The sequence below is a fragment of the Diospyros lotus genome, chromosome 3 (assembly GCF_014633365.1).
Source record: "Diospyros lotus cultivar Yz01 chromosome 3, ASM1463336v1, whole genome shotgun sequence".
NCBI classification, from domain to species: domain Eukaryota; kingdom Viridiplantae; phylum Streptophyta; class Magnoliopsida; order Ericales; family Ebenaceae; genus Diospyros; species Diospyros lotus.
The window spans coordinates 4,030,734-4,057,351 of NC_068340.1; the positions used below are offsets into that span (position 1 = coordinate 4,030,734).

General features: G+C 36.5%; 1 protein-coding gene and 2 long non-coding RNA genes across 7 annotated transcripts; 1 reads left to right on the forward strand and 2 right to left on the reverse strand.

Annotated features, from left to right (window-relative positions):
• Positions 1-6,804: 6,804 nt before the first annotated feature.
• Positions 6,805-10,400, forward strand: LOC127796331 (uncharacterized). 2 transcript variants are annotated; one of them, XR_008021980.1, is made up of 2 exons: positions 6,805-8,101; positions 9,358-10,400. It is a non-coding gene; the product is annotated as an uncharacterized LOC127796331 (long non-coding RNA). The 2 variants fall into 2 exon arrangements; XR_008021981.1 differs by having other exon boundaries at positions 6,805-7,197.
• Positions 10,401-18,481: 8,081 nt separating this feature from the next.
• Positions 18,482-19,787, reverse strand: LOC127796537 (uncharacterized). 3 transcript variants are annotated; one of them, XR_008022020.1, is made up of 2 exons: positions 19,507-19,787; positions 18,482-19,006 (listed from the first exon to the last, which is right to left on the reverse strand). It is a non-coding gene; the product is annotated as an uncharacterized LOC127796537 (long non-coding RNA). The 3 variants fall into 3 exon arrangements; XR_008022018.1 differs by having other exon boundaries at positions 18,482-19,030; XR_008022019.1 differs by having other exon boundaries at positions 18,482-19,415.
• A 4,106-nt stretch (positions 19,788-23,893) lies between these two features.
• On the reverse strand, positions 23,894-26,618 carry LOC127796543 (SNF1-related protein kinase regulatory subunit gamma-1-like). 2 transcript variants are annotated; one of them, XM_052328721.1, is made up of 6 exons: positions 26,466-26,618; positions 25,571-25,743; positions 25,007-25,449; positions 24,656-24,922; positions 24,309-24,481; positions 23,894-24,176 (listed from the first exon to the last, which is right to left on the reverse strand). In XM_052328721.1, exons 2-6 carry the CDS (start codon positions 25,737-25,739, stop codon positions 23,894-23,896), a joined length of 1,335 nt encoding a protein of 444 aa, XP_052184681.1. In that variant the 5' UTR covers positions 25,740-25,743; positions 26,466-26,618. The 2 variants fall into 2 exon arrangements, with proteins under 2 accessions (XP_052184681.1, XP_052184680.1); XM_052328720.1 differs by lacking the exon at positions 26,466-26,618 and having other exon boundaries at positions 25,571-25,994.

The following is a 26,618-nucleotide window of genomic DNA, read 5'->3' on the forward strand; positions in this document are numbered from 1 at the left end:
TTGTCAACTTGAATGACAGTAGCTTCCTGTTGAGTTTGAAACAAATCTGTCAAAACATTCCTTAACCAAATGGCTTGGTTAGCAGCAGCAGCAGCAGCTATGTACTCTGCTTCTGCAGTTGACTGAGCAATAACATCTTGCTTCCTTGAAACCCATGAAAAAACTCCTGAACCCATAGAAAATACATAACCAGTGGTGCTTTTCATGTCATCAAGGCATCCTGCCCAGTCACTATCAGAAAACCCTTGCAGCTTTCCATTTTCTGCTGTTGTATACCAAATTCCAGAATCATAAGTACCTTTGACATACCTTAGGACTCTTTTAGCTGCCCCTAAATGAACCTGACCAGGTGATTGCATATACCTAGACAACACACTTGCTGCAAACATGATATCTGGTCTTGAAGCAGTTAAATACAAGAGGCTTCCCACCAAACTTCTATAATGGCTAGGATCCACATCTTCACCCTTTTCTGCTTTTGACAGCTTTCCATTTTGAGCCAGAGGTGTAGCAACAGATTTACACCTTTCCATATTAAACTTCTTCAACAAATCAAGTGCATACTTTCTTTGGGAAATGAAGATGCCAGCCGATGATTGGCTAATCTCCATCCCTAGAAAGTAGGTCATAAGCCCCAAGTCTGACATTTCGAATACAGCTTCCATTTCCTTCTTGAATTCAGCAATTAGCCTTGAATTACTTCCAGTTACTAACATATCATCAACATAGATAGATAAGATTAACAATTCTCCAGTTTCAAACCTTTTAACATAGAGTGTAGCTTCATTTTCACTTCTTGTGAAACCACAATGCAGCAGGTATGAGTCTACTTTGTTGTACCAGGCTCTAGGAGCTTGTTTCAGGCCATACAAAGCCTTTTGTAACTTGTAAACCTTGTGCTCCATCCCTGAAACCTGAAACCCTTCTGGTTGCTCAACAAATAACTCCTCCTGCAGCTCACCATTCAAGAATGCTGACTTTACATCCAAGTGATACACTTCCCATTTCAAGTTAGCAACCAAAGCTAATAGCAACCTTATAGTTTCATGCCTTGCAACTGGTGCAAACGTGTCACCATAATCTACACCAGCTTGCTGTGAATATCCCTTGACAACAAGTCTAGCCTTGTGCTTGTGAATAGAGCCATCAGGATTCAACTTTGTCCTGAAAATCCACTTCACCCCTATCACATTTCTTACTTCAAGTCTGTCCACAAGCTGCCAAGTATGATTTTTCTCTATCATATCAATCTCCTCCTGCATTGCCAATCTCCATTCTTCATACTTTACTCCTTCAGCAAAGGAGGAAGGCTCCAAGGCTGCATAATTGCATTTCTCATATACCTCAGACAATGATTTTGTCTTGAGAATAGGAGAATCAGGAGGGGAATCAGCAGCCTTGTCAGAATTCATTCTAAAAGTCAAAACAGAAAGTTGTGGTGAATTAGATTTCCCTTCAGTTTTCTGCAAGAAAACTGTGTCTTTTTCAGCAAGACCTTTGTCCCAATTCCAATGTAGAGACTCATCAATCACCACATCCCTGCTCACATAAACTTTTTGACTTTGCATATTATAAATCCTGTAGCCTTTTGACATGGATGAATAGCCCAAGAAAATTCCCACTTCAGCCTTCTGATCTAGCTTGCTTCTCTTTGCAGAGGGCACATGGACATAGCAAATTGAACCAAATGTCCTCAAGTGTTTGGCTGTTGGTTTTAACCCTGACCAAGCTTCCACTGGAGTCTTCCCATCCACTGATCTAGTAGGCAGCCTGTTGAGTAAATACACTGTTGTATGAATAGCCTCTGCCCAGAAATTCAAAGGCAAATTCTTTTCCACCATCATGCACCTTGCCATTTCCACAACAGTTCTGTTCTTCCTCTCTGAAACTCCATTTTGCTGTGGTGAGTAGCTCACTGTTAGTTGATGACTAACACCCAAATCTGCACAAAACCTCTCAAATTCATGAGAAGTATACTCCTTCCCATTATCAGATCTCAAAGCCTTCAACTTGCATCCACTTTGAGTCTCAACCATAGTCTTAAACTTCTTAAACACAGAAAAGACATCCCCTTTGCTTCTCAAGAAATATACCCAAGTCATTCTAGTGAAATCATCAATAAAGAGCACAAAATACTTGTTTTGACTTAATGATTCTGTGCTCATTGGTCCACAAACATCTGTGTGCACTAACTCTAATTTCTCATTAGCTCTCCATGTTGCACTAGCAGGAAATGTTTGTCTATGCATTTTTCCAAATTGACAAGAACCACACACATCACTAGTCACTTGGATTTCAGGTAGGTCCCTTGTTAAATCATTTGCTTGCATATATTTCAAAGCAGCCAAATTAAAGTGCCCATACCTTCTGTGCCATACCACAGATTCATCTATCTTTGCAAAATTAGCACTATCACCAACAACATTCCAGTTTAAAGGAAAGGCCTTGTTAACCATAACCACTTTGGCAATCAAGCAATCATGAGGATCATAAATATAGCAGAATTTCCCTTTAAATGATAATGAGTACCCATTTGCAAGCATTTGAGCTACACTTAATAAATTCTGAGCTAAACAAGGTATAAATAGCACATCATGAATGTATTTAGTACCTTGCTTAGTGTTTACTGCCACTGAACCCTTTCCTTCTGCTTGAACCACCTGTCCATTTCCAAGCTTTACTCTTGTCTTCACAGACCTATCTAAATTGGAAAAAATCTGCTTATCTTTGGACATGTGACTAGTGCAGCCAGTATCAATAAACCAAGTCTGCTTATAGGAGTTTTGTGTTTCCTGGAAAGCCATAAACAGACTAGCAGATTCATTCTCCTGCTCATCTATAAAATTTGCTTGTTGTGTGGACTGACCTTGAGATTGACTTTGCTTGGCCCTACAATTTCTTTCTATGTGACCAGGCTTTTTGCAAAACCTGCATTCTATTTGAGGTTTTCCTTTGTACCAACAATCCTTCTCCAGATGATTGGTCCTTTGACAAGTGTTGCACGGTGGAAACTTGCCATTTTTTCCAAATTCCTTGGACCCCATAATACCTTTTCCTTTACCTCTTTTGTTTGATGTAGGCTGTTTTAAGTCTTTAGCAGGCTGTTTCCCTTTATGCCTGGCTTGAAATGCCCCTTTAGATACTTCTTCCTCCCTTATACTTGTTCTCTGCTCTTGTGCTTGCAGTTTACTAATCAACTCAGCAATTGTTAAAGTCTTGAGATCACAAGATTCCTCAATGGCTGAAATCTTGGACTCAAATCTTGCTGGCAAACTGATTAGAATTTTTTCTACCACCTTACTATCTTCATAAGTCTCTCCAAACAGCCTTATCTTATTTACAAGCTCCATGAGGTTAGCAGAATAATCTTTCACCGTTTCACCTTCTTTCATCCTTAGCATTTCAAATTCACGTTTTAAAGTTAGGAGTTTAACAGCCTTTACCCTGTCACTTCCTTCAAATTCTGATCTTAGCTTTTCCCATGCTTCCTTAGGACTTTCACAGGTCATTATTCTGGTGAAGATAACATCTGACAGTGCTGAATGAATGCATGTGAGAACCTTTGGTTGTTTAGCTTTCTGTTCTTCATGATTCTTAATCTGAGCCATTGTTGGATTAGGCAGCAAAGGCGGAGGATCTGCTCCTACTTCCACTGCATCCCACAAATTTAAAGCCTTGAGGTATGCCTTCATCTTTATCACCCATATGTGATAATTTTCTCCTGTAAACATTGGAGGACCCGTCCCTAGGAAATTGCTGGAAGCCATCTCACTCTCTCAAGTGTTTGATCTCTCACCTCACAAACACTCTCAAAATTTTCCTCACAGATCCCTCAAGAAGACAGCTCTGATACCATTTGTTAGAATTATAGCATAGAAAGGAAGGAGCACACTTTTCTGTTTTTCAGAACTTGATAATGCCTCATTGATACTTGCTGATATATATACACAAAAGACATAATCCCATGATTTAAGGAGGGGCCATACCTATTACAACTTTCCCTTTAGCAGCCCTTACAAAAAACTTTCCATAAAACAAGGACATCCATTCCTTTTTACTAACCCTCCACAGCCAAATATCATTACAAATATTCTAATCTAACTTGGGAGTATCTAGAAAAACCTGACTTCAACAATAACCTGCTACGACATGAAAGCTATTGGCATGCCGTAGTCGAGTAGCAAACGAGACAAAGGGAATAAGAAGAAAAGCATGATTCAACAAAAGATTCTCTCTACCTAGAAAATACGCAGGGGTAATTCACATCATCAACGAAGGGCCCCTGATAAGATAAAGGCTAAGAAGAGAGAAATAATTGGCTTTGCCCCCCAAAAAGATTCTACATGTGGAGAAAAGACCTTGGGCCAGTTTCACTTCCATGATATCTTTCTTTGATGAAGATCTTGAAGGAGTTACCCTACTGCACGACGATGCAATTGTTGACAAGGCAGTTATCAACAATTTCAAGATATTCCGCATACTTACTGATACTAGTAGTTTTACCAACATTCTATTTTCAAAGCATTTGATCAATTGAACCTAGACTCAAAACAGCTACAGCCTTTAGATTCATTGGTTGGCTTCAATAAACAAACTATGACTCTTGGGAGGATCATCACATTGCCCCTTACAGTAGGGACTGAACCTAAGTAGAGGACAATTATGATAGATTTTTTCACTATTCGAAAGCCAAGTAATTACAATGTCATCCTCAAAAGATCAACTCTCACTGCACCAGAAGTGATGACCTCTACTTTTCACCTAAAAATAAAGTTTCTACCCCTTAAGGGTATGGGAATCATAATCGGAGACCCAAACGATGCAAGGGATTGTAGTCTCCCATCGAAAGCAGTTATGGTGTCCAAAGAGTACGAACACCCAACACTAGCAGAGGAGCTAATCCCATTACCACTTAACGAGATGGAACTAGGAAAGCTTGTGAAAATCAGAGCAGCATTGTCCTTCAAAACTAAATCATAAATTATGCAATTGCTTCACGAGTATGTAGATTTGTTCACAAGACAACCATTCAATATGTTCAGCATTAATAGGGTAATCATCAAGCATTGTCTCAAGCTCAACTCAAAGATAAAGCTGGTGGTCCAAACCAAAAAAAAAAAAAACCTTCTCAGTTGTGAAGCAAAAAACTATCGAGAAACACACTAAGTTGTAATTGAAGTGAGTTTGAAATTTTCCATTCAGTTGGGCCATGCTGTCCAATATTCTATGGGCATACAACTGAATACCCAAATCCTATAACAGTCGGGTTCGGCCTTGAGTCCAATGTCCATCTAAGCCCAATCTCTGCCCCAAAGATACATTCATATCAAGTATATCACTTTGGGGGGTAGAGTAGATATCCCCATTTATGGAATAGATAATAATTTGTTGTTCGAAAATTGAGGGTCGATTAGAGTTCAAATGGGGTAAATTAATGGGATTAAATACACTATTGGATCTTCAATCAATCTCCAATTTTTGGACAAAAGATCATTATGCATAAAGTAGTTATTCAATTTGGGTACAATTTATATAAACTGGAGTTAGTTTTAAGGGGTCAAATTTGGATCAAATATGAATCGAATCCATCCATTGGTTGTCCCAAGTAATTCAAGGTGAGGTGTATTGTCTATATTTGGAGTAGTCTATACGCACTGAATTAAATGTCTACACATATATCATAAATATAATTTTATTTCTCAATCTTCCCTAATATGGGATAGAAAATAAAAGATACATGCATGTATATGGATAGAGAAAAGGTTGAGTTTTTTTTTTTTTTTAATTTGTTAGGTTAATTGAAAAGGTTGGTATTTAGTTTAGTATACATTTTACAAATGATCAGTTGAGTATAGATTAATTTTAAGTCATGCAACTATGAACCCTAATATTATCAACTTTAAATTATGCAACTACAAACCCTAATATGAAAAGGGACTTTTCTACCCAATTGTTGACTCAACAAATCTAACTAATACACTTACAAAAGGAAAAATCATATATAAACCTAGCTAGCTCTACTTCCTTTCAAGAATATGCATACGAAGTACTGCTTAATTAGCAGAAAGAAACATTTGGTTTGTTCTCCACACCACTAGAAACTCTAATTTATGCAAGAATTTGTTGTGTGTCCATTTATGTATTATGTATCTTACATATATATATAGCTTATAGAGCGATGATTAAATTGATCACTTTTAATGTCGAATCAATCATCATAGATTAAGCTGGGATTTAATTAGCTAGCTAAATATATATATATATATATATATATCTTCTTTTTTTAAGTAAGAATTTTAGAAAAGGAAAAAAACTAACTCCAAAGCAATTACAACCGAAGACCAAGGCATACTCCAGACCATCAAAAACCAGGGAAAAAACACTATCAATCACCCTTTGGACCAAATAAAAATATAAACATATACAAAAGTCAAAAAATAAACACTGGAAGCATCCAAAAAAGATATGACTAATTTGTTGGGATAATCACCGGACATAACTGAACAGAACACAACCTCAGAATAATAAGGCAAAAGAAAACACAAGAGACACTAACACCAAGCATGAAATCACAAAATCACATCGATCATTCTCTAGTTAGATATATATGTCAGATTAACATATATATATATATATAATATTATATATACATACCCTAGCCATGGGGTAGATAAATAATATTACACAAAGAGGGCAGCCCAAACAAGGAATTCCAAATATCAGGAAATAACTGTGATCAACTTATAGGTTATGTAGCTCAAGAGACCAACCAACACAAACCTTGTCTAACAGACCAGCCAAAGATTAGATGGCCATAAGCAAAAACAACCCGTGACAAAATATACAAGAAACCCCAAGATAGAAATAAATCCAACAAATGGGAACTGAAACCAAACAGGCCTAGCTAGGCAACTCAAAACAAAACGTGATGATTTTCAGCATTGGATTTGCAACTTTCATCAACCCCAATGCAAAGTCTATGGTCAAATAGAGCACATATAGAATAATATATATAACTGTTGCCCTTAGAAAAGAAGCCCAAAAACAGACTATTTCCTTGGATCCCATCCATATCAAAGCACCAAGGAAGATGTGCGAACACTGCATCTCATGAGCTTGTGACTAGGCAATGAAGATCCAACATAGTTTCTACTTTGCAAGTCAAGCATTTGCTGCAAGCAGTTGCAGAACAGGCAGGTGCGCTAGCTAAACCTTGTCCTTTGCTCTAGCGAGTCTTTTAATTATATGAATTTTATTCAATTATGTGGCAGCTCGATCTAGTTGTTTCTCTTTTTGCCCCTTCTTGATTTTGTTTTTAGGGTTTGTTCTGTTCTCTCCGTTGATTTTGCTAAGCGAAAAAAGACACAGAGGCCTAACATTCAAAAACACACATGGATTGCCTCTTTAACATATTCTGTTTGAGATATATATATATATATATATGGCCCCTAGCCGCCGCTGCATTAATGTCTCGACGTCGTCGTCGTTGCGGCGGTTGTTGCCTCCTTTCACCACCCATCTCATCTATTACACTACCTTCAGCCATCCCTTCTCCTTTTTGTTTCCCCAATATCGTTTGGCTAAAACCCTAGTTTTCCCCAAAATCCCTGCTCGCTACTTCCCTCACCCTTCCCCTCTCTTCGCCAGTCTCACCCTCTCATTTGCATCCTCCATCCCCTCGGTCTCTTGGAGTTGGGGCATGGTTGCATATATTGGCTTTATCTACGTGCAGTTTCGGTTCTCAGATCTAGTGAAAGTTTAGCGCAAATCCCTCTCCACGACACAAATCGATGTTTGTTGGGTATGATCTTCATAGACCATTTGCATCACTTCTCTGGAATAAGGAACGCTGATGAAGCTGGAATGTACAAAGTAATTCTCCTATGGGGCTTTGCTACTCTCGTGGGAATGGAGACTTTGTCTTGATTCCCATTTGCTGCGGCCTTGTTGAATCATTTTTCCACCTTCCAAGGGAATCAAAAGCTAATTCATTTAGCCCTTAAACATGGAGTCTTGCCGTTGTTGGTCTCACCCGTTACTCCCAATTCAGCCATAGTGCGTCTTGAAGCTGTTCATCAGGAAGCAATCCAAATATTTTGAGGTGACCTTGTTTGTTTTCCTTCTTGCTATAATCCTTTTGTTATCTTTAGAAGCTCTTCTTCTTGTTTTCAAATGATTGCTCTATATAGGTTTCCAGCCTTGTTTCTTTTATTGTTGATCAAAACTTTTATTAGCAAAAACAAAAAATATATATAACTACTGCTACATTTCTGAAGAGCAATGTTGCTAAACCCTAAACCCGACACGAACTAGAAATATATATATATATATTAATTAGCAAAAGAAGAAAATATATATGAACAAAAGCAAAAGACATAATTCAACTGATGAAAATAACTAATATAGACAACATATGTAACTGAAAATTTTAATCAAGAATCTGAAAAATAAAAAAACATAACTCGTACACCTTAAAAACTTGCAGTTCCCAACACTGTCATAGATAGACTGCAATTTTGCCAGAACAGCCGAGAGATTAAGATCGTCACCACCAAATCACCGTTCTTGATTATAGTATCAAGTGAACCCAGGAGTTCCCCCAAACACTTCAATAGGGAGTTAACCTCTTTCTTTGACAGAAAGAGAATCCCCATTGAAGTGTTCAAGGGAACTCTAGGGGGCACCGGATAATGCATGTTCTCACTCTTACTACTTTGGCTGATGGCTTGGTATGAGCCAATGCCTGCAGCTACCCCTAGTATTTATAATGAGTTGGGTTCTTAATTTGTCTGTAAGAAATAAAGATGGAGAATTATATTAGATTAAGGTGTGGCAGTGAACCTAGTCACAATGCCGGTTAGATGAAAGCTTGTGTTGTGAGGATTCCCTTTCATCTTCCTCATAGCTACAAAGATAATCCCCCCCTAGGAATCTCGCAACTTTCTTTTTTTTTTTATCCATTCAATATCGTAAATACAAATGAAACTTTTTGTGCTCCATAAAAGCTAGATAATAGCAGCCTTATCTTTAGCTAGCCAGTTTGGTTGGGCTCTCAGATTTTGAAAAGTTTTTAAGGTAATGCCCTGCAAATCAAACCAAATTATATATAGATGCATGATGCTATGATGTCCTTGCTTCAAAATTCATGACAAAACTTGATAAGGATAGGTCTTGTGAGATGAGACCACATGGTTCATTGAGTTGTGGCCACTCACCCCAATTTTATTCTCTATCTTTCACTTGAGACACAATCCTGACTAGGTTCAAAAATCTGAAACGTCAAGTAACACTTGAGAGATTCTACTTGCAAAAGACATCATATATCTTGTAATAGATTGTGCTTGTATCTATATATAGATCAATCAGCTAACCAGGCAAGCAAGAGAAGAGAAATTAAGAAGATCAGCTGTCAGGTGTTTCCTAGAGTTCCCTCTGAACACTTCAATATTTTAGGACTCTTCGCAATCCTAAACTGAGGGAAGCCCTGACCTTACTGTACTGAAGTGTTTGGGGGAACTCTGGTTGCCATCTGACATTGCTTAGGTGGCAAGAGTAAATATTGATGATGATTTTGGCTCAGTTTACTGGATACCCATTGATCAGAATTGCCTATTTTCAAAATGAAGAGTAAGTTTCTCTTTGATAATTCTATATATGCTTTTTTTTTCTCTCATCATATTCTTAACATCATATTTGCTCCTCAAGATTTTAGATGCGAACTGATCAAAGAAGGCTAATCTGGGGTTTAAAAGTGTGAATTTGTATTGTAATTGACACAAGCTATTTGCACCAAGCGTTAATTATGCAGAAATCACTGATAATTAACAATGGAGACATTGATGTGATGCAGACCAATAAAGTTATATGGAGGCTGTCTGTGGCAACATAATTAATAAACAAGTTACACATCTGTGCACTTGGGAATAATTTTTTTTTCTTTTGTCTAAATTTCAAAAAACAGTTTCTGGGCATCTTATCAGTTTTTATAGAATAGAAACGTAAATTTGGTGAACTTTTCGGTCGATTTCACATTGACTCTGCGAGATCGAGGCCAATGGTGTTGATGATGTTGTTGCATGGATGTTGATGCAGTTGGCATGCATGATTATAGACAGTACATGAAGCGAGTGGATAAAGGTAAAAATACAACATATGGGACAATGGCTTCAACAACGATGAGCTTGAATTCTCAGGAAAAAAAAACAAAAACAAAAAAAAACGATGAGTTCCGACCAGTTCAAAATGATTGAAAAAAAAAAAACTCTTAGGAAAAGGTGGCTGTAAATAATTAATTAGACCTAATTGGAATTGTCATGTCGGATTGTTTAAGAATGTAGTTCCTAAATATTACATTTTGTTCTCTTGTGGCGGAGACTATGGATATTCATTTTCTTAGAGAATTGAATCTTCCAATTGATGGAGAATGCGTGGATGAGGCAAAGATGGATATGGAGAAATATTGTAAAAGGGGTAGAGAGGAGGATGTTGTTTCGGAATCTGACAGTACTATAGTTCAAGTTCAATGAGTATTTCAATTAAATCCAAGTCCTAATTGAAGCAAGAAAGGAAGAAGAAGAATGCCTTTACGAGAGCTAATAAGGGTTCTAGTGAAGTAGGTTTGATAATCCAGGATCTAATTTTAATTTGTCTACCTCCAGCTTTTCTTTTTAATAAGTGAATATGTTGTGAGGATATTTTGTCTTCAGTTTTGGTTTGTTTCTGGTGTTTTACATGTGTTGAATTTATTCTTTTTTCATGGTTGCTCGATTTCATGGTTGCTCGAGGTATGCCCTATCATACTGTTGGGGTTTTGTGATTTTTTCTATTAATATACGATTTCTTATAGAAAAAATATTATATTATATTTTTTTTCATTTTTGTAATATTTTTTTGTTGAGTAAATGATAAAAGAGAAGGCAATAAAAAAAATGTTTTTTTTTTTTTTTTTTTTTGCAATAGAGAAGGAATCTTAAGACAGCCAAAAGAATTTTACCAAGGTAGCATCTTTTGTAATGAATTAATTAGTTTATCTTTCTCATATACCTATTACACAAAAAAGAAAGATCTTTTTGGAATATGAATTGTACTTTATAATCAAGTAAAGATATTGCTATTCTCTAACTCATTATATATATAGTAATCCCATAGCTAAACCTTGAATAAATAATTTAAAGTTTTGAATTTAAGGGTTGGCAATTAGAATAATACTATTAAGTGGACATCTCAGGCTAAGTGGCACTTTTTTATTGAACAATGAAAAAGTGCACTGAAAACCCATTTTCAATCTAGATGAATAGTACTCTGATAATTACTCCATCTCAAACTCTATACCCCAATACCTGATCTTGTATTATGACAAAATAAGTGTTTTTACCCCATTTCTCGTTTTAATAGGACGGAGAGTAAAGTCAGGACACCCGAAATCATTAAGAGAGATAAAACTCTTTAAGTGCAATCTCCCATAAAAATTGGCTTAGCAGGGAGGGGAGGGGCGGGGCGCTCTGAACTAAGCAACCTCCAACTAAGCCGCCAGTTCTTGAATAAAGGCAAACTCAAAATCAATGCAAGTCGAAGAAAGATGGATTGCATGAGATTATATAGGAAGAACCCAAATATACCTAATTAAGTTGGAGATGAAGGAGAAGGACGGGAGGGTTGGCGAATGGAGATGAAGGCGACGACGGTGTTGTAGTATACTGCTATCGGAATTTAAGTCCACTACTTTTAATTTTGATTATAATACTCTTTTAATTTTGATTATATATATATATATATATGCCTTAATATATATTTAAGTCCTCAAGGAGCAAAAATGCAAAATTTTGTCCAGATAAATTAAAGCTGCTGTCGGATATTAATTAATGTTGGGTCCCATGAAACTTGAGGAAGATAATCGCATATATAGCAAGTTGAGTGATCGAGTCGTCATGTGATCCAACTGAGCGTACCATCTGCAACTAATTCTGTGAAGTCTGATGGTCCACTACTTTAGTTCCATATAAAGTTTTAATGTCTATCATGATCATCTGCTTCTCTTGATCAATATTAGACACTACTTAATTAAGAGACCATTTATATCGTCCAACCCTAAGAGTTCTGGTTGCAGAGAAGAAATGAACCATATATATAGTTTAATGAGATATACTTAAGGTCTAATCTGCAAGCTTTTTAGTGATTATACTGTGGTATAATTAGTGATTTCGATTCAAATTTAGAGACTTGTCACTCTTGGATACACAGCTTGAAGGCCTGTTTATATGGATATGAATATTCATCGTCGTGGTCGTATCATCACCATCATCTTATCTTCTTCTTCTTCTTCTGTTTTTAATTAAGTTGAAAATCTTTGTGGGCCAAGAGATCATGTGGGCACAGATTTTGGCAATATGATGTAGACTTGGTCGACTGCCACTACTGCGCGCAGTTTTAATTTGGGTCTGCATTTGGCTGTGAATGTCAGTTTTATGGCCATAACAGTCCCTTGCCTGTAAGAAAAGCTAAAGCTGAAACTGAAAAGTCCTAGACAGGACAGTGGAAGACAAAGAAGGGGATAATGCATGCCCACGATCAGATTCTCCTTATGTGACCAACTTTTATGGCCAGGTTCATTTCTTGCTGTTTCTTTAATTTTAATTTTGAGAGCTAACCTCATCTCCAAGAAACCAAACCAGGTAGGATTGGAGAAATTGGAGAGGTACAGAATTAGGTGTACCCTAAAGTTCTTCCGAGCACTTCAATGGGGACTCTTTCTTGGGGTAACTCATGCTCCCCAATGAAGTTTTTGGGGGAACTCTTAGGTTCACTTCATACTAAAGGCTCATTAATATCGCTTCTTCTAACTGTTTTTTCTTTTCTTAAATATCTTTTATTAAAATTTATTAGTATTAAATTAGTTTCTCACTCTTTATTTGTTTCTAATTTATTTTTTATTTTTTACTAAGTAAACAAATTATATTAAAGTTGTTTAACTGGCCTATTTGTAATTTATTTTGTTTGGCTTAAAGATGTACAAGTCAAAAAGTAGAGAAGAACATATATAGAAAGATGAAGTTCTTTTAATTTACTTTTAGTTTTGCAGCTCATCTTAAGAGTTTCAATGCTCTTCTATATAGAATATGAAGTGCATTAATTTTGTATAACATTAAAAGCCTTTATATAAACTATACGATTTTGGTATAAGGAACTATGATTTGGTATTTTGAACCAAATAAAAACTCTATTAGTTTATAGACTTGCTTGTACCCTATGTAGAAAGTTGTAACCTCTATGAATAATCACAATTTTAACTATCTAATAGTTTTATTACCCTTCTTGGTATCTATTTTAATGAAAAAATGTAACCATATATATGTGTATATATATTTTTCTGAATGGCAAAAAAAATAGACATATTTAAATGGTCACTAATATATCTAACTAAGAATTGGACTATTTAGAATAGTTACCACGTTAGTTAAAATGTAATAGTTACTTAACTATCATTGATATATTTCATTAACATAGAGGCAAATCTATGCAAAAAGCTAGGACATTAATTAAGAGAAGCGAATTAATCTTTGAAGAATGCCGGGAACTTTCGCGAAGATGTCACACATCTTATGACAAATATGTTTATGAACTAACAAGTCAAGATTAATCATTAACATTTGAATCATTAAACTGATCAAAAACTGTCGAGTTTATGGAGGTTAATTACCAAAAAAAAAAAGAGAGAATAAACTTGAACCACCAACTAGCTCATGAACAACTGATAATTGCGAGCTAGCTGCAGCAGGACAGGCAATACAGCCAAAGCAACGGGAGAGCCTTACAAGCCGCTTGGTCAACGCAACACTGATGACCTACTTCATGAGGTAATCTAGCTATTGCTTGGAAGGATCCCAAAGAATTTGGACCTTTTAGCCCACTTAGCAAGCAGGCGGGCAGCAATTAATATTGGCTGATCCATTAATATATGAGCAGCAATCCAGGACTGGTGTTTTAGGAGAATGGAACGCAGGTGAACCATTTAGAAGAGAAGAGAGACCAGCTGCATGGAGTGATCAGATTCAAGAACTAGCTAGAAGGACTTCGTCAAATTAACTGTTTATTCTCAGTCATAATATTCAAAGCTTCTCTAGCAACGAAAGGCTTCCGCTGCAAGGGAAAACACTGGCAGAGCCCCAATAATCTCTCGCCACATCATAGGCCATACCATTTGCAAACGCCACATCAACATTTCGCCTTGATAACCCCATGGGTCGGGCTAATCCAGCTCTGTTTGTTAATGCCCATGTAACAATTCTTAGAAGCTGCATGAACCTAGATATAATTCACAAGTTGAGTTAGATTCCAAGCTTCCTGATTAAACTTTACATGATTCCTCACCTTCCAGATCTTCTCCGATAGAATGGCTACAAACTTTATAAAACTGTTCCTATCCTCCTTCCTAGGAATAATAATTAAGGTATTATGACAATAATGACATAGAACCTGTGTGACTACAAAAAAAAAATTGATTTTTTGCCATGACTTTTTTGCGACGGTTTGCAAAATACGTTTTTAGAGGCGATTTTTTTAATATTTTGCGGTGATTTTTCAAAATCGCTATAAAATTTATTAAAACATTTAATTTTGCGACGATTTTTGAGAAACTACCATTAAATTAAAAAATAATTAAATAATTTAAAATTAAAATTAAATTAACATTTGCGGCGATTTTTTAGAACCGCAGCAAAATTTATTAAAAAATTAATTTAGCAGCAATTTTCCAAAACTACGGCTAAATTAAAAAATAATTAAATAATTTAAAATTAAAATTAAATTAATATTTACGACGATTTTTTAGGAACTGTTAAATTAAAAAATAATTAAATAATTTAAAATTAAAATTAAATTAACATTTACGACGATTTTTTAGGAACTGCTAAATTAAAAAATAATTAAATAATTTAAAATTAAAATTAAATTAACGTTTGCGACTATTTTGAAACATTGTCTCAAAATTTATTAAAAATTTAAATTTTACTTAAGAAAATAATTAAAAATTAAATTAATAAAAAGAAATCTAAAATCTTAAAAAGAAATTTAAAATTTAATTTAAAGTATTCACAAAATTAATTAAATATTTTAATTTAAAAAAATAAAAATAAAAAGAAATTTAACAAAATTTTAATAATTTTAAAAAATATATAAAATCTTTTTTATTTTTTAATCAATTAATTTATTTAATTTAATTCAATTAATTTATTTTTAATTTATTCCTTTATTCTTTTAAAAATAATAAATTAGTTAATTTTTTTAATTTATATTAAAAAATATAAAATATAATTCTGAAAAATGGTGGTTAGATTAATATATAATTTATATGCGCGGTTGTATAATAAGAGAACTTTGCAGATCAAATGATTTCACGCACGCACGTGCATAGGGGAGGTCGTGGGTTCCAAACTGGGGAAGGGAAGGCTAAAAATTTAATTTCCAACATCGCCACGTGGCTCGTGGACATGCAACCACGTGGCGCACGTGGGTCTGGGCACGGGCGGCGGGCGGTCTGACCGCCCATGGGAGAAATTAAAATTTTAATTTTTTTTTAATTTTTACATTGCTGCTAAATATTTTAAAAATCGTCGCTAAATCACTAATTTTGGAGTGGTTTATAAATCGTCGCAAAAAATATGATTTACGACAGTTATTTCAATAATTGCTTAAAATCGGCACTAAATGCTAATTGTTTTTGTAGAAGAGAGGATGTCCCCCCAAAAGCCATCTGTCCGACTGCATTTTCCAAGAATGGCTCCAGCTAATTCTAGCAACTGGGCAGTGAAGGAAATGGCAAATGGCTGATTCAATGTGGGCCTTACATCATCTATCATCTTGGACTTGAAATCTTTTAGCAAGCTCCTCTTTAATTGGTGGGGAGAACATTAGCTGCTACCGTCCAAGTAATCATCTTCAGTCTACTGTGGAGCTTTAGAGTCCAAATATCATTCCAAATTGGAAGGCCAAAATCGTTATCAAACCTACTATTCTGCTGAATCTGATAAGATGATTTGAGCTAAAACTAGAAATTAAACTATCAATCCAAGTCCATGAATCACAAGAAGGGAAAGCTGGCATGGGAACCATATCTTGATACCTTCAACAGAGGCCTGATTAAAATTAAAGCCCAGCCAATTTATCTTCCTTCCACGTTAACCTTGATGGATTCACCGGTGCCCAACACTTTAAGAAGAACCTGTTTTGATTTTAGCAGCATCTTCTAAATTGGAGAGCGCAATGTGCATGGCTTCATTTTGGCCTCTAAAAGGTGGTGGGACCTGTTGAAGTATTTTTTGCTTCATTACCTGAATCCATAAAGGGGCTGGGTCACCTTCTTTGTAATCGAGAAGTTTCCATCCGAGCTTCACAAAAACAGCTTGATTCATCTGATTTGAACTTTTTGAATCCTAGACCATCGTCAAGTTTATTATACTAGAGTTCAAAAATATATGAAAATATCAAATAGAAGAACCAACAGTTAAGAGTGACCTATATTCATCATCAAATTAATATCACTCCTATATGGTCAAAATCTATTGATAACTCTATAGCAGCGTTCCAAGAAGAGCAATGCGGCTACTGATCATCTGTTAATATCTAATCAATATAGTGAGTCCTCAGCACTTAGTTTATTCTGCCTCGATCAAAATTGCGTGCTTAATTAAACCCACCACAAGGAAAATAACTAAGAATATGTACCAAAACAGAAAAAATAGTAATAATAATAATAAATTAAATCTAAGAGAAACCCTATGCAAAACAAAAATATGTACCAAAAGGTAAGTAATTTAATTAGAGAACAAGGGTCGGCTTTATCTGTATCCAAGTTAAGCTTTTTTTTCTTTTTTTTTTTTCTTCATTACAAGCCAAAAATGGCTAATACAAAATCAATTTGCCAAATAAGAGACATGCGCCTAAGTCTGAAGCTGAAGACTCAACAAAAGCAAAAAAATATGAAATTAGCAGCAACCTAACACAGAAAACTCAACACCAAATAAAGTAGGCATCCCAAATGGTCCAATAAGAATGAGAAATACCTAGGACCCAAAGCTGAAGCTCAACAAAAGCCAACAACCAAATTAAGCAACTGCTGGAAAAATTGGGTAATTTTTCCTAAAATTAAAAATATCATAAATAATACCCCGACAAAATTATTAAATATAAAAATAAATAAAACACTAAAAAAATTAACAAAGTTCGATCAATTTAGCATACGTCCTCATACACCACCAAAATATTTCACTAACTTCAAAGAGAGAAATACAATATGAAATTATGAATGAAATTATGAAAGAGATAATACACAATTGTGGGATGAATATTTTCAAAGGGGGGTGAGCCCTTTATATACATCAAGTGCACCCTCCCAACCCACTGCCAACCGATGTGAGATTATGGGAGGGTGCCATAAAGCCAACAGCAACAACTTAAACTCTAAATCACCATTTCCATTGACATCACCGTCCCACAAAAAGCACTCGTCGTAGATGAAATCTTCAGGAAGCTAACCAGCGCCAATCAACTCTTCAATGAGATGCTCCTCTTCCTCAAACCATCTAGTTACATTCATCACGGAAGCCTTTGCATCACCACCGCCAACCCATTGTCATCACGCCCCCTCCTCAACTCCTCAGACAACGACAACCTACTCCGATGTGATGAGATGCAAAAATGCTAAATGTAGGGGAGATTACTTGTACTATTATAAATAAGAGTTTGTTCATCTCTTTACCTAATATATAAAAAATAAATTACAGTTATATTTTTACATTCATCATTAAGGTTGGTGTGGAGAGAGAGAAATCAAATTCCAAGTGTTTTGTTTATAACCGGCAATTCCCTTATGACTTAAAGTTCTCATGGATTCAAGTATGCATTTATTTATCACATTATGTGATTTATATGAGTTTCTACGGTTTATGGGCATGATTTGTAATTGTATGTTATTATTATACAAGCAATATCATGGTTTACAAGAAGCTCTCTTTGGCCCTTGTTAATTAGAGCATCATCCAGTTTAATTAGTTAGCCACTTCAGATCTAGAGTCCAGCTTTTTGTTTGCTACCCGTTGCAATTAAGCCTATATTTTGATGTTGTAGGGCTCTTTTGCAATATGTTGGTTTAGGTCTTTCGCTATACTTGTTTGTAGGGTTCCTCGTAATATTTCCATTTAGGAAATACACACACGTGCATATATATATATATATATATATAGAGAGAGAGAGAGAGAGAGAAAGAATGCAAGTGATATGATTATATCGCTATTTAGAGATTGTGAATTTTTTTGTATAAATAAAACATATTAACAGGAAAAAAAAAACTCACAAGCGTCTACAAAACCAAGCTGGGGCAAGCCTCACTAAGAAACAAGAAACAAAACAAACCCCCACACAAGAAAGAAGCAAAACTAAAAATAAAACAGCTAACATGCAAGACAGAGAGAAAAGAACACCAACAAGTCTAGATAAGAGGAGAGTAGCAACAACCAGTCCAAAGTAACATGGTGCAAGAGAGCATGAACGCTGAAACATAAGCAAGCAACAACTGAGGATGATCACTAGGGTAGGGAAAAGATCAAAGGGAGACCTCAACCAGCAAACCTGCAGAAACCCCATCGTCACAAACAAGAAGATCAGTAGCATCTGGAGATACAACATGACAGAAAAAAAAGAATAAAAAAAAGGACTAGCTTAAACAAGAAGGCAATAAACACTAGAAATGGACAAAGACCATACCTTGCAATGTACAAGAGAAGCACAACGAAGCCAAGCGAGTCCAAACAGAGGTTTGGATCTGATAGGCAAGCTAAGAAAGAGAGCGCATACTATTATTAAAGCAGCGATTATTACGCTCACGCCAGATGAAATAAATAGCCACTTGAAGAGTAATCCAAGCTGCCACCGCCCACGGAGATTTTTCACGCCATCTATGCACAGTCTAGAAAATCCTACTAGACTAGCATCCCCAGAACCAAGCAAACTTCACCTGACGTCTAAATTATGAGATGATCTGCCAAGAAAATGGACAAGCAAAAAACAAATAGTTGTAGCACTCTATCTAGAGCAACCTGGCAAAGATAACATTGGTTAGGGAATGACAAATAGAGATTGAGCCGGTCCAGAGTGGACAAACATTTCCTAATAGCAAGCCATAGGATAAACGCATAGGAGGGGAATCTAGACCCATGCCAAATAAGATGAAATCAGGGGACCTTATTGTGCCGAGCCTATAAGGCCCACAACGTAGATCTCACAGAAAAAGCACCATCAAATGCTAGGAGCCATCGAGGGCGATTTGGGGAAGGCCCGACATCGAGGAGAGAAAGAGTTAAAGAACCTAAGAGGGGCATGACTCAGGCCAGCACCAAGCACCCTCCACAATAATATCAGAAACCCTAGTAATGGAAGAGAGCTAGAATTGACGAGGAAGCTGGTGAAAGGAAGACATCAACAAGCACCCCCAGGGTTTAGAGATTGTGATTTTACCTGGATAGTCAAGAGACTAAGATCATTGCCACCACCAAATTGTCACTCTTAATAATAGTAAGTATCAATTGAACCCAGGAGTTCCCCCAAACACTTCAGTAGGGAGTTAAACTTCTTCCTTTGACAAATAAAGTCTCTAATGAAGTGTTCAGGGGAACTCTAAGGGACACCTGATGTATGCTCACAGCTTTTGGCTTGATGGGCCAATGCCCACTAGCCCTACTATTTATAGTGAGGCCTGGTTCATAATTTTGTTTGCATTCAATCCTAAATTTGCACGAAGTCCGTGAGAATTTGATCAGATTAAGGTGTGGCATTGAACCTAGTCGCAAATGCAGGTTACATGAAAAGTTTTGAATCACGGAGAGTTGAGTGGCTGCCTACCCTCCTATCTTTCTCTGTCTGTCCTTGCAATTTCTTTGGCTTTCACCTTCCTGATAGGTACAAAGATACTTTCTCACCAGAAATTAATCTCATAATTTTCTTTCCTATTCAAATATTGTAATTTCTAATTAGGTAATTGCTGCAAATTATGTATCTATATATAAGCTAGGTAATTGTAATTAGTTTGTTAAATTAGCTATTATCCCCTTACTCCTAGCTAGTTTGGTTTAGGCTCTTAGCCAAGAAAAGTTTTAATTAATCTGACATATATACCTGTATGTGTGTGTGTGTGTGTGCTGCAAATCAAATTACATGCATGATTCTATGATGTCCTTGCTTCAAAATTCATGATAAAAGTTGATAAGGATAGGTCTTGTGGAGATGAGAGACCACATGTTTGATGGAGTTGTGGCCACTCACCTCAATTTTAATCTCTATCCTTCACTTGAGACACATTCCTGACTAGGTTCAGCATCTGAAACTTTGAGTAACCCTTTAGAGATTCTACTTGCAAAAGCCATCGCAGATATTGCAATAGATTATGGGTATATCCGCAGATCAGCTAAGCCGGAAAGCATGAGAATAGAAAGGATATCAGCTGTCGATTGTCGCCTAGAGTTCCTCAGAACGCTTCAATATTATAGCACTAGTTTGCAACCCTAATCTGAGGGTTGCTCTAATCTCTTTTTTTTATAAATAAGAATTTTATTATTAAAAAAACTGTTTCAAGTTGAAACCAACTACAAAGAATAAACAACCCCAAAAGCCCAATAGCAGCACCAAAACAAAACAAGACAAGACAGTCTCGAGTTATTACTGTAACCTTACTGTAATGAAGTGTTTGAGGGAACTCTAGTTGCCACTTGACATTGTTTAGTAAGGGAAATTGATTGTTTTGGCTCAGTTTATTGCTCCCTCTTATATTTGGTATTTCTATCTCTCACGCCATCTTTAATTTGCTCCCCGGGATTTTAGTTAGATATGCGAACTCATCAAAAGAATAACCAGAAATGTGAATTTGGATGGTAATTGATAGAAACCAACTGCACCAACCGTTAATTATGCAGAAATCATTGGATAAGCAGTAGATATCGTAGGTGATGCAAACAAATCAAGCTATAAGCAAGTTTGCGTTGCAAGTACTATTGCAAAGCAATTAAACAACTGTGTAGCGTTTTAAATATCTTAATTTAAGCGAATTTTGTCGAATGAAAAGATTTCCAGATCGCTTCAACAATGATATTGAGATTGGACTAGTCCAAAACTTAATAAAAAGTGATTGCAAATGGTTAGGCCGAATCTTCTATACCAGGTTCGGATTGTTTAAAGCATGTATTTTGTAATCATTTTGTAACATTGAATAGTTAGACCTAGCTAGCTAGCTAATTAATTGTTTCTGAGGATGCTGGTGGGTGGTGGCGTTTGCACTGAATTTTTCTTCAATCCCTTGTCTGTTGCTGCCTTCTAGTTTCAAGGCTGGGTTGGTACTGTTGTATGGCTTAGATGGTTAACAAGCCCCATCTAAGCCAAGGATGTAAACCATTCAACAGTAAATGCAGGAGTAAATGGATATTTCACAATCTCGTGACCCCAATCCAGCCTCCCATTTCAGAATAACCTTCATACAATATTTAGGAGAGCTGAGGAATAGCAACAACAAAGACTATATATCATGAATGTAACTTATGTGTAATTGATAGTAAGGGAACTCCAGATCTAGGGTACACTAAATGATGATAATGCGGCGCAATATATAACTTAACTCTGTACTTGTACGTATTTATTATTTAGATATTTAAATTTTTTATTATTTTAAAGATATCTCTGAACTTACAATTTCAAGTTAATTGTATTTTTGAACTTTTTGTTATTTTGATTACACAATTCTTGAATTTATTGTTCTCAATAAATTTGTCAAGGTGTATAATTAACTTGAAATTATAATTAAAATAACAAACAATTCGTATGTATAATTAACTCAAAATTACATAATTTATGAGAATTTTTAAAATAATAAAAAAATTGAGTATTTAAATTAAAAAAAATTCAAGTACTAAAATATATATTTGGCCATGATCATAACGTTTTTCTTCAATATGTTATATAATTTAGAATTGCCTGATCTGGTACCTTATAATTGGCCATTGCTACAATATTTTTTAAGTATAGGTATTCAAAAGGTGCATTGTAATATCAAGCAATTAGTGTAATATATAAAAAAAGGTGCAACATAAAAATAATTAAGTCGTCTAACACACGGAAGGTGCAGTACTATAGCTTAGATGTCAAGAGTTCAATGAGAATAAATATTTTTAAAAAATGTGTAATTAAATATCAAAACATCAAGCAAATCCATTTATAAATGAATATGGTGGTGGACCATAATTGATCTGAATCAAATCTATATGGATTTAATTAGGTTGGATCTGAAGTGGATCCGTTGTGGATTTAGCAGTAAATCAAATCCATCTCTAATTATTTTTTTGGAGAGATGTTCCCCCAAGATCAAGCTCCTTCAGAAAAATAAAATCTTGACAAAACACTTCAACACACAAGATACAGTTCAAAGCTAGATAAAATTCACACTGAGTGGTCCTAGACAGAATAGTGGAAGAAAAGGAAGAGGATGATACGTACCCACAATCAGATTCTCCTTATCTTACCAACTTCTACGACTAGGTTCATTCCTTCTTGTTTCCTTTAATTTACCCAGGAATTTATTTTGGGATTCACATACAAGAGAGAACTCAGTATAAATAATAAATGGGGAACTAACCTCATCACCAAGAAATCAAACCAAGCAGGATTGGAGGAATTGGAGAGGTACAGAATCAGGTGTACCCTAGAGTTCTCCCGAGCACTTCAACGGGGACTCCTTGGGGTAACTCATGCTCCCCGGTGAAGTGTTTGGGGGAACTCTTGGTTTCACTTGATAATAATTAATTAGATTGGTTTAGAGTCCGAGTTATTAAGTTCACTACTGTAGAATCTAGATCTAGCCCATTGGGAGAGAACCCAAGTTAAAACTTAGAATTGATCATTCAGGAGATGGTTCAAATCCGGTGTCATAATTGCAAGGGACAGAGTATCTAACTCCTCTAAATTCTCCTCTCCTGCGCCTTTCCTCTTCTTCTTCTTCTTCTTCTTCTTCTTCTTCTTCTTCTTCTTCTACACATTTACAGCAATTTCCTTGCATTGATCTCTCATGGCTGCTTCATTCTTTTTACAGGTCCAACGAGAAGTTTCGGCCGCCACAACATACTTGTTGAGTCGGGCATTAATGGTGCAATTTTAGGCATCACCACTGTACTTTTAATTTTTTTAATTTTTTGTTGAAAAAATTAAGACTAACTTGTTACTAATTCTTTCTTTTCTTTCTTTCTGTTTTTGGCTTAAAGAAGTACAAAAAATATCAAAAAGTAAAAGAGTATAGAGAGAAAATTATGCCCTTTTTTAGCTTGTTTATTAATGGTTGGGATTTAATGTACAAATTGCCCCAGTAGCTGGTTTCAGCTCCCTTCTTTAACCCTGCATATGGTATGGTTTTATCAAAACTTCCAAGGCATAGCTTAAATTCTAATTCCTTTTGTCTAACTGTTTCATTCGTGGTTTTAAGAACTTTTAGGTGATGAAGACGTAACAAATTAAGGGAGAGAACACAAGCCAAACAACCAGCCCCAAAACACAAACCCAAGCACCACCAGAACATAAGATCCAAGAAAGGATAGTAAATGGCAAATAATTCAAAAAGTTTGCAAGCTTAAGTTCCATGTCATGTGAGCAATTAACCCAAGTCGCTACATCTACAGAATTAATGCAAATGATTAATGGAACGAACTGTGTTACAGAACTGTTTTCTTCTGCCATCTTGTAATTAAAATATCAACCAAAAAGGGAGAGGAAAACAAAAAAGAAAGAAAGCTGTGATCTTCTTGTTGTAATGTACCTTCATCTTCTCAAGTTATTACAGATTAAGCTCAGAAATAGACGAAGTGGGTCTCCCTCACTGGTCCAACATTTCTTGCAACGCGAACCCGAAGTAATTATCGAAGTGATTAGGGGGTTCGTAGATGAAGCAAGAGATGACATCTCTAAGAGTGATCACGCCAACGATTTCATTGTTCTCTCCAGCCACCGCATAGATTCTGTGAACCGACTTTGAAGCAAGAGTTTGGATGACGCTGCCAAGGGTCGAGTCCAGCCTGCATGTTATCGGCGCTATCACCTTCCCACAGTCGTGGCTCGTCGAAGCCACTGTGTTCATGAAGCCCATCACGGTGAGTTGCCTGTAGCAGATCAAACAACCGAGATATTCAAAGTAATTCGAAGGTTAAATGAATCATCACACACATACATATATATTATTGTTACTTGAATATACATGCACAACGGAATAATTGGCGCGCATTTGGCTTTACCTGAAATTGGAGAAAAGCTGCGGTTTGAGCAACAAGTGTCTGATGTCTCTTATGCTCACATTGCCAATGATCTTCTTATTTGGACCCTCCACAACTGGGAGCCCTCCAATTTGGTTATCCTTCATTCTCTTGAAAGCTTCCAGTATCAGTTCATTGCTTCCTATGCTAATAACCTGCGCCAAAAACAGGGTCACTCCCGCTCTATGGTAAGTCTATTTTTCTATTGCTCTTCTACTAGGTTCCAGAGTGGTCTGATCTTAGTTATTGAAGAAATAATGATGATAATAATAATAATGTCTATATTCCTATATCTAGCCAGAACCAGAAGTAATATGAATTAATCTCACCTCATTGATGGACATAAAAGGAAGGCCCAGAGCAGAAATAGGCTGAGCCGAAATGGAATCAAACCAATCTCTTCCTTTGCATCTCACCAGACCCTGAACAACTGCAGATTGAGTAATGAAGTTCTTCACTAATGGCTGGCCTGGTTCGACCACGGGCACATTTCTAAGCCTATATTTTGACAGGAGCAGCAAAACCGACAACATCGAGCTATCTGATGCAACCGGAAGAAAAGGCGCCCACCGGTAGGATCGAACGATCGACCTCACCTGAAACGAGAAACTACGTATATAATTTCTGTTTAGAATTTGAAGTTTAGGGTTTAGGGTTTAGCATGCTGCTAATATTCTTACTGGGGTGGACTTGAAAGGCTCTTCTTGCAGGATGACTTTGTAGAAATCCTCCCCCAATTTATCAGCAGCTGTTGGGCCGTCCCTTCCTAGGCCTTTATCGGCAACCACGCCACCAACTACAGCAGCGCCAACCGCGGCAATGGTGAGTCCGGCAACTGCTGCAGGGCCGGTTGCGCCCAGTGCAACAGCTCCGAGAGCTCCAACAGCACCTGCACCGATCCCCGCAGCAGTGGCAGTACTGGCTGACAAGGCGGCTGCAGCAATCTCTGCACTCTCCAGCACCCACAGAACAATGGCCGAGTAATCCACCATTCCCAAGTATCTATCCCTCCAATCCATGCTGCTTTCAGCACTGGGGTTTCTTACAGGAGCTGACAGGATGTTGGACTCGGATAGAATCTTGACTGCATCTCCAATGGATGTGTCGGCTTGAATCTCAATAACTGGAGAAACGAACGTCCAAAGCCGGGATTTCAGCAACAAAGATGCAGCATCAGCGTCAGAGTCCAGAGCAGAGCTACTAAAAGGAAGTCTACACACACACACACACACACCATCAAATACCTTTGCCTCCAGGGACTTTTGGGAAGGATGAAACTGGGATTCTTGCAAATGCCTCTGTCAAATTCTCCTGTAACAACATGGGCAGTTTTTTCCTGCTCTGAATTGTCTCAAAGTAAGCATCACAGCTCGCAAGTTTTGAAGTTTCCTTGGGTATTTCTCGTTGTGCCATACCTCTGCCAACATCCAATGCATTGAGTGAAACTCTAAACCAATACTTTTCCAACAATAGCATACCAGTTTCTATGCTCTATCTCGTCCCTTTGCACTATATATTTTAATATTGGTAGCTCAACCAAGTTAATGTTCCTAAGAATGATCTCCCCACAGCACCCAATTCTACTTTTTCCAAAAGTGCAACAATCCTTCGCACTAAATGCTCATTATTCCAAAGTGCTAGTTAAAGGTGACTTTAGTGTTTATTAGACCAAATAATACATTCAAGACCTATAACATGGGATTAGATCACGACAAACTCTTCTCTCCTTTAATACTTCAATATAACTCGAGTCAATTTTAAACTACATTTTTGCCTGCACACACTTGATAGAGTTCTTGGATTGGCTTTGACACGACTTGAAAAACTATCGTTCTTCGCTCAAAAGCACTAGCGATGTAACATTAAGTCATGGAATAATCTATTGAGCAATGAGCCATAGAAATAAAATTTGTTGTCCAAAGAATCTACACTGAAACTGGTTAATCTTCTGTATCTGCTCTTCCAAATAACAATAACACAACAATATTTTTGCAAACATAACAATTGTGATTTGTGATGAATTATATTTTACTCGCTCTGTATAAGATTTTCGCCCATATTGAATACAAGATTTGTGATCATAAATTTCAAAGCAAAAGAGGATGAATGATTAATCGCCATATAGGATGAAAAACTTGCCTTTTTTTTCAGCAGCTTGGCCTAACAGATGAGGGAGGAGGATTGCAGAAAGCTTGCTTCGTGATCATGGTCTTCCTATTAGTTATTTCTGGTGCTCATACGCATGAATTCGTGGCCTGACACGTGTGATCGAGAAGAGACGTGGTGCCAGGA

Bases quoted from the DNA above. Each gene is read 5' to 3' on its own strand.
- LOC127796543 (XM_052328720.1), bottom strand. From the start codon at position 25,802: ATGCTATTGTTGGAAAAGTATTGGTTTAGAGTTTCACTCAATGCATTG. The intron at 25,450-25,570 runs GTATTTGATGGT...TCGTTTCTCCAG, and splicing joins AAAAGTCCCTGGAGGCAAAG to TTATTGAGATTCAAGCCGAC. The intron at 24,923-25,006 runs GTAAGAATATTA...TTCTCGTTTCAG, and splicing joins AGCCTTTCAAGTCCACCCCA to GTGAGGTCGATCGTTCGATC.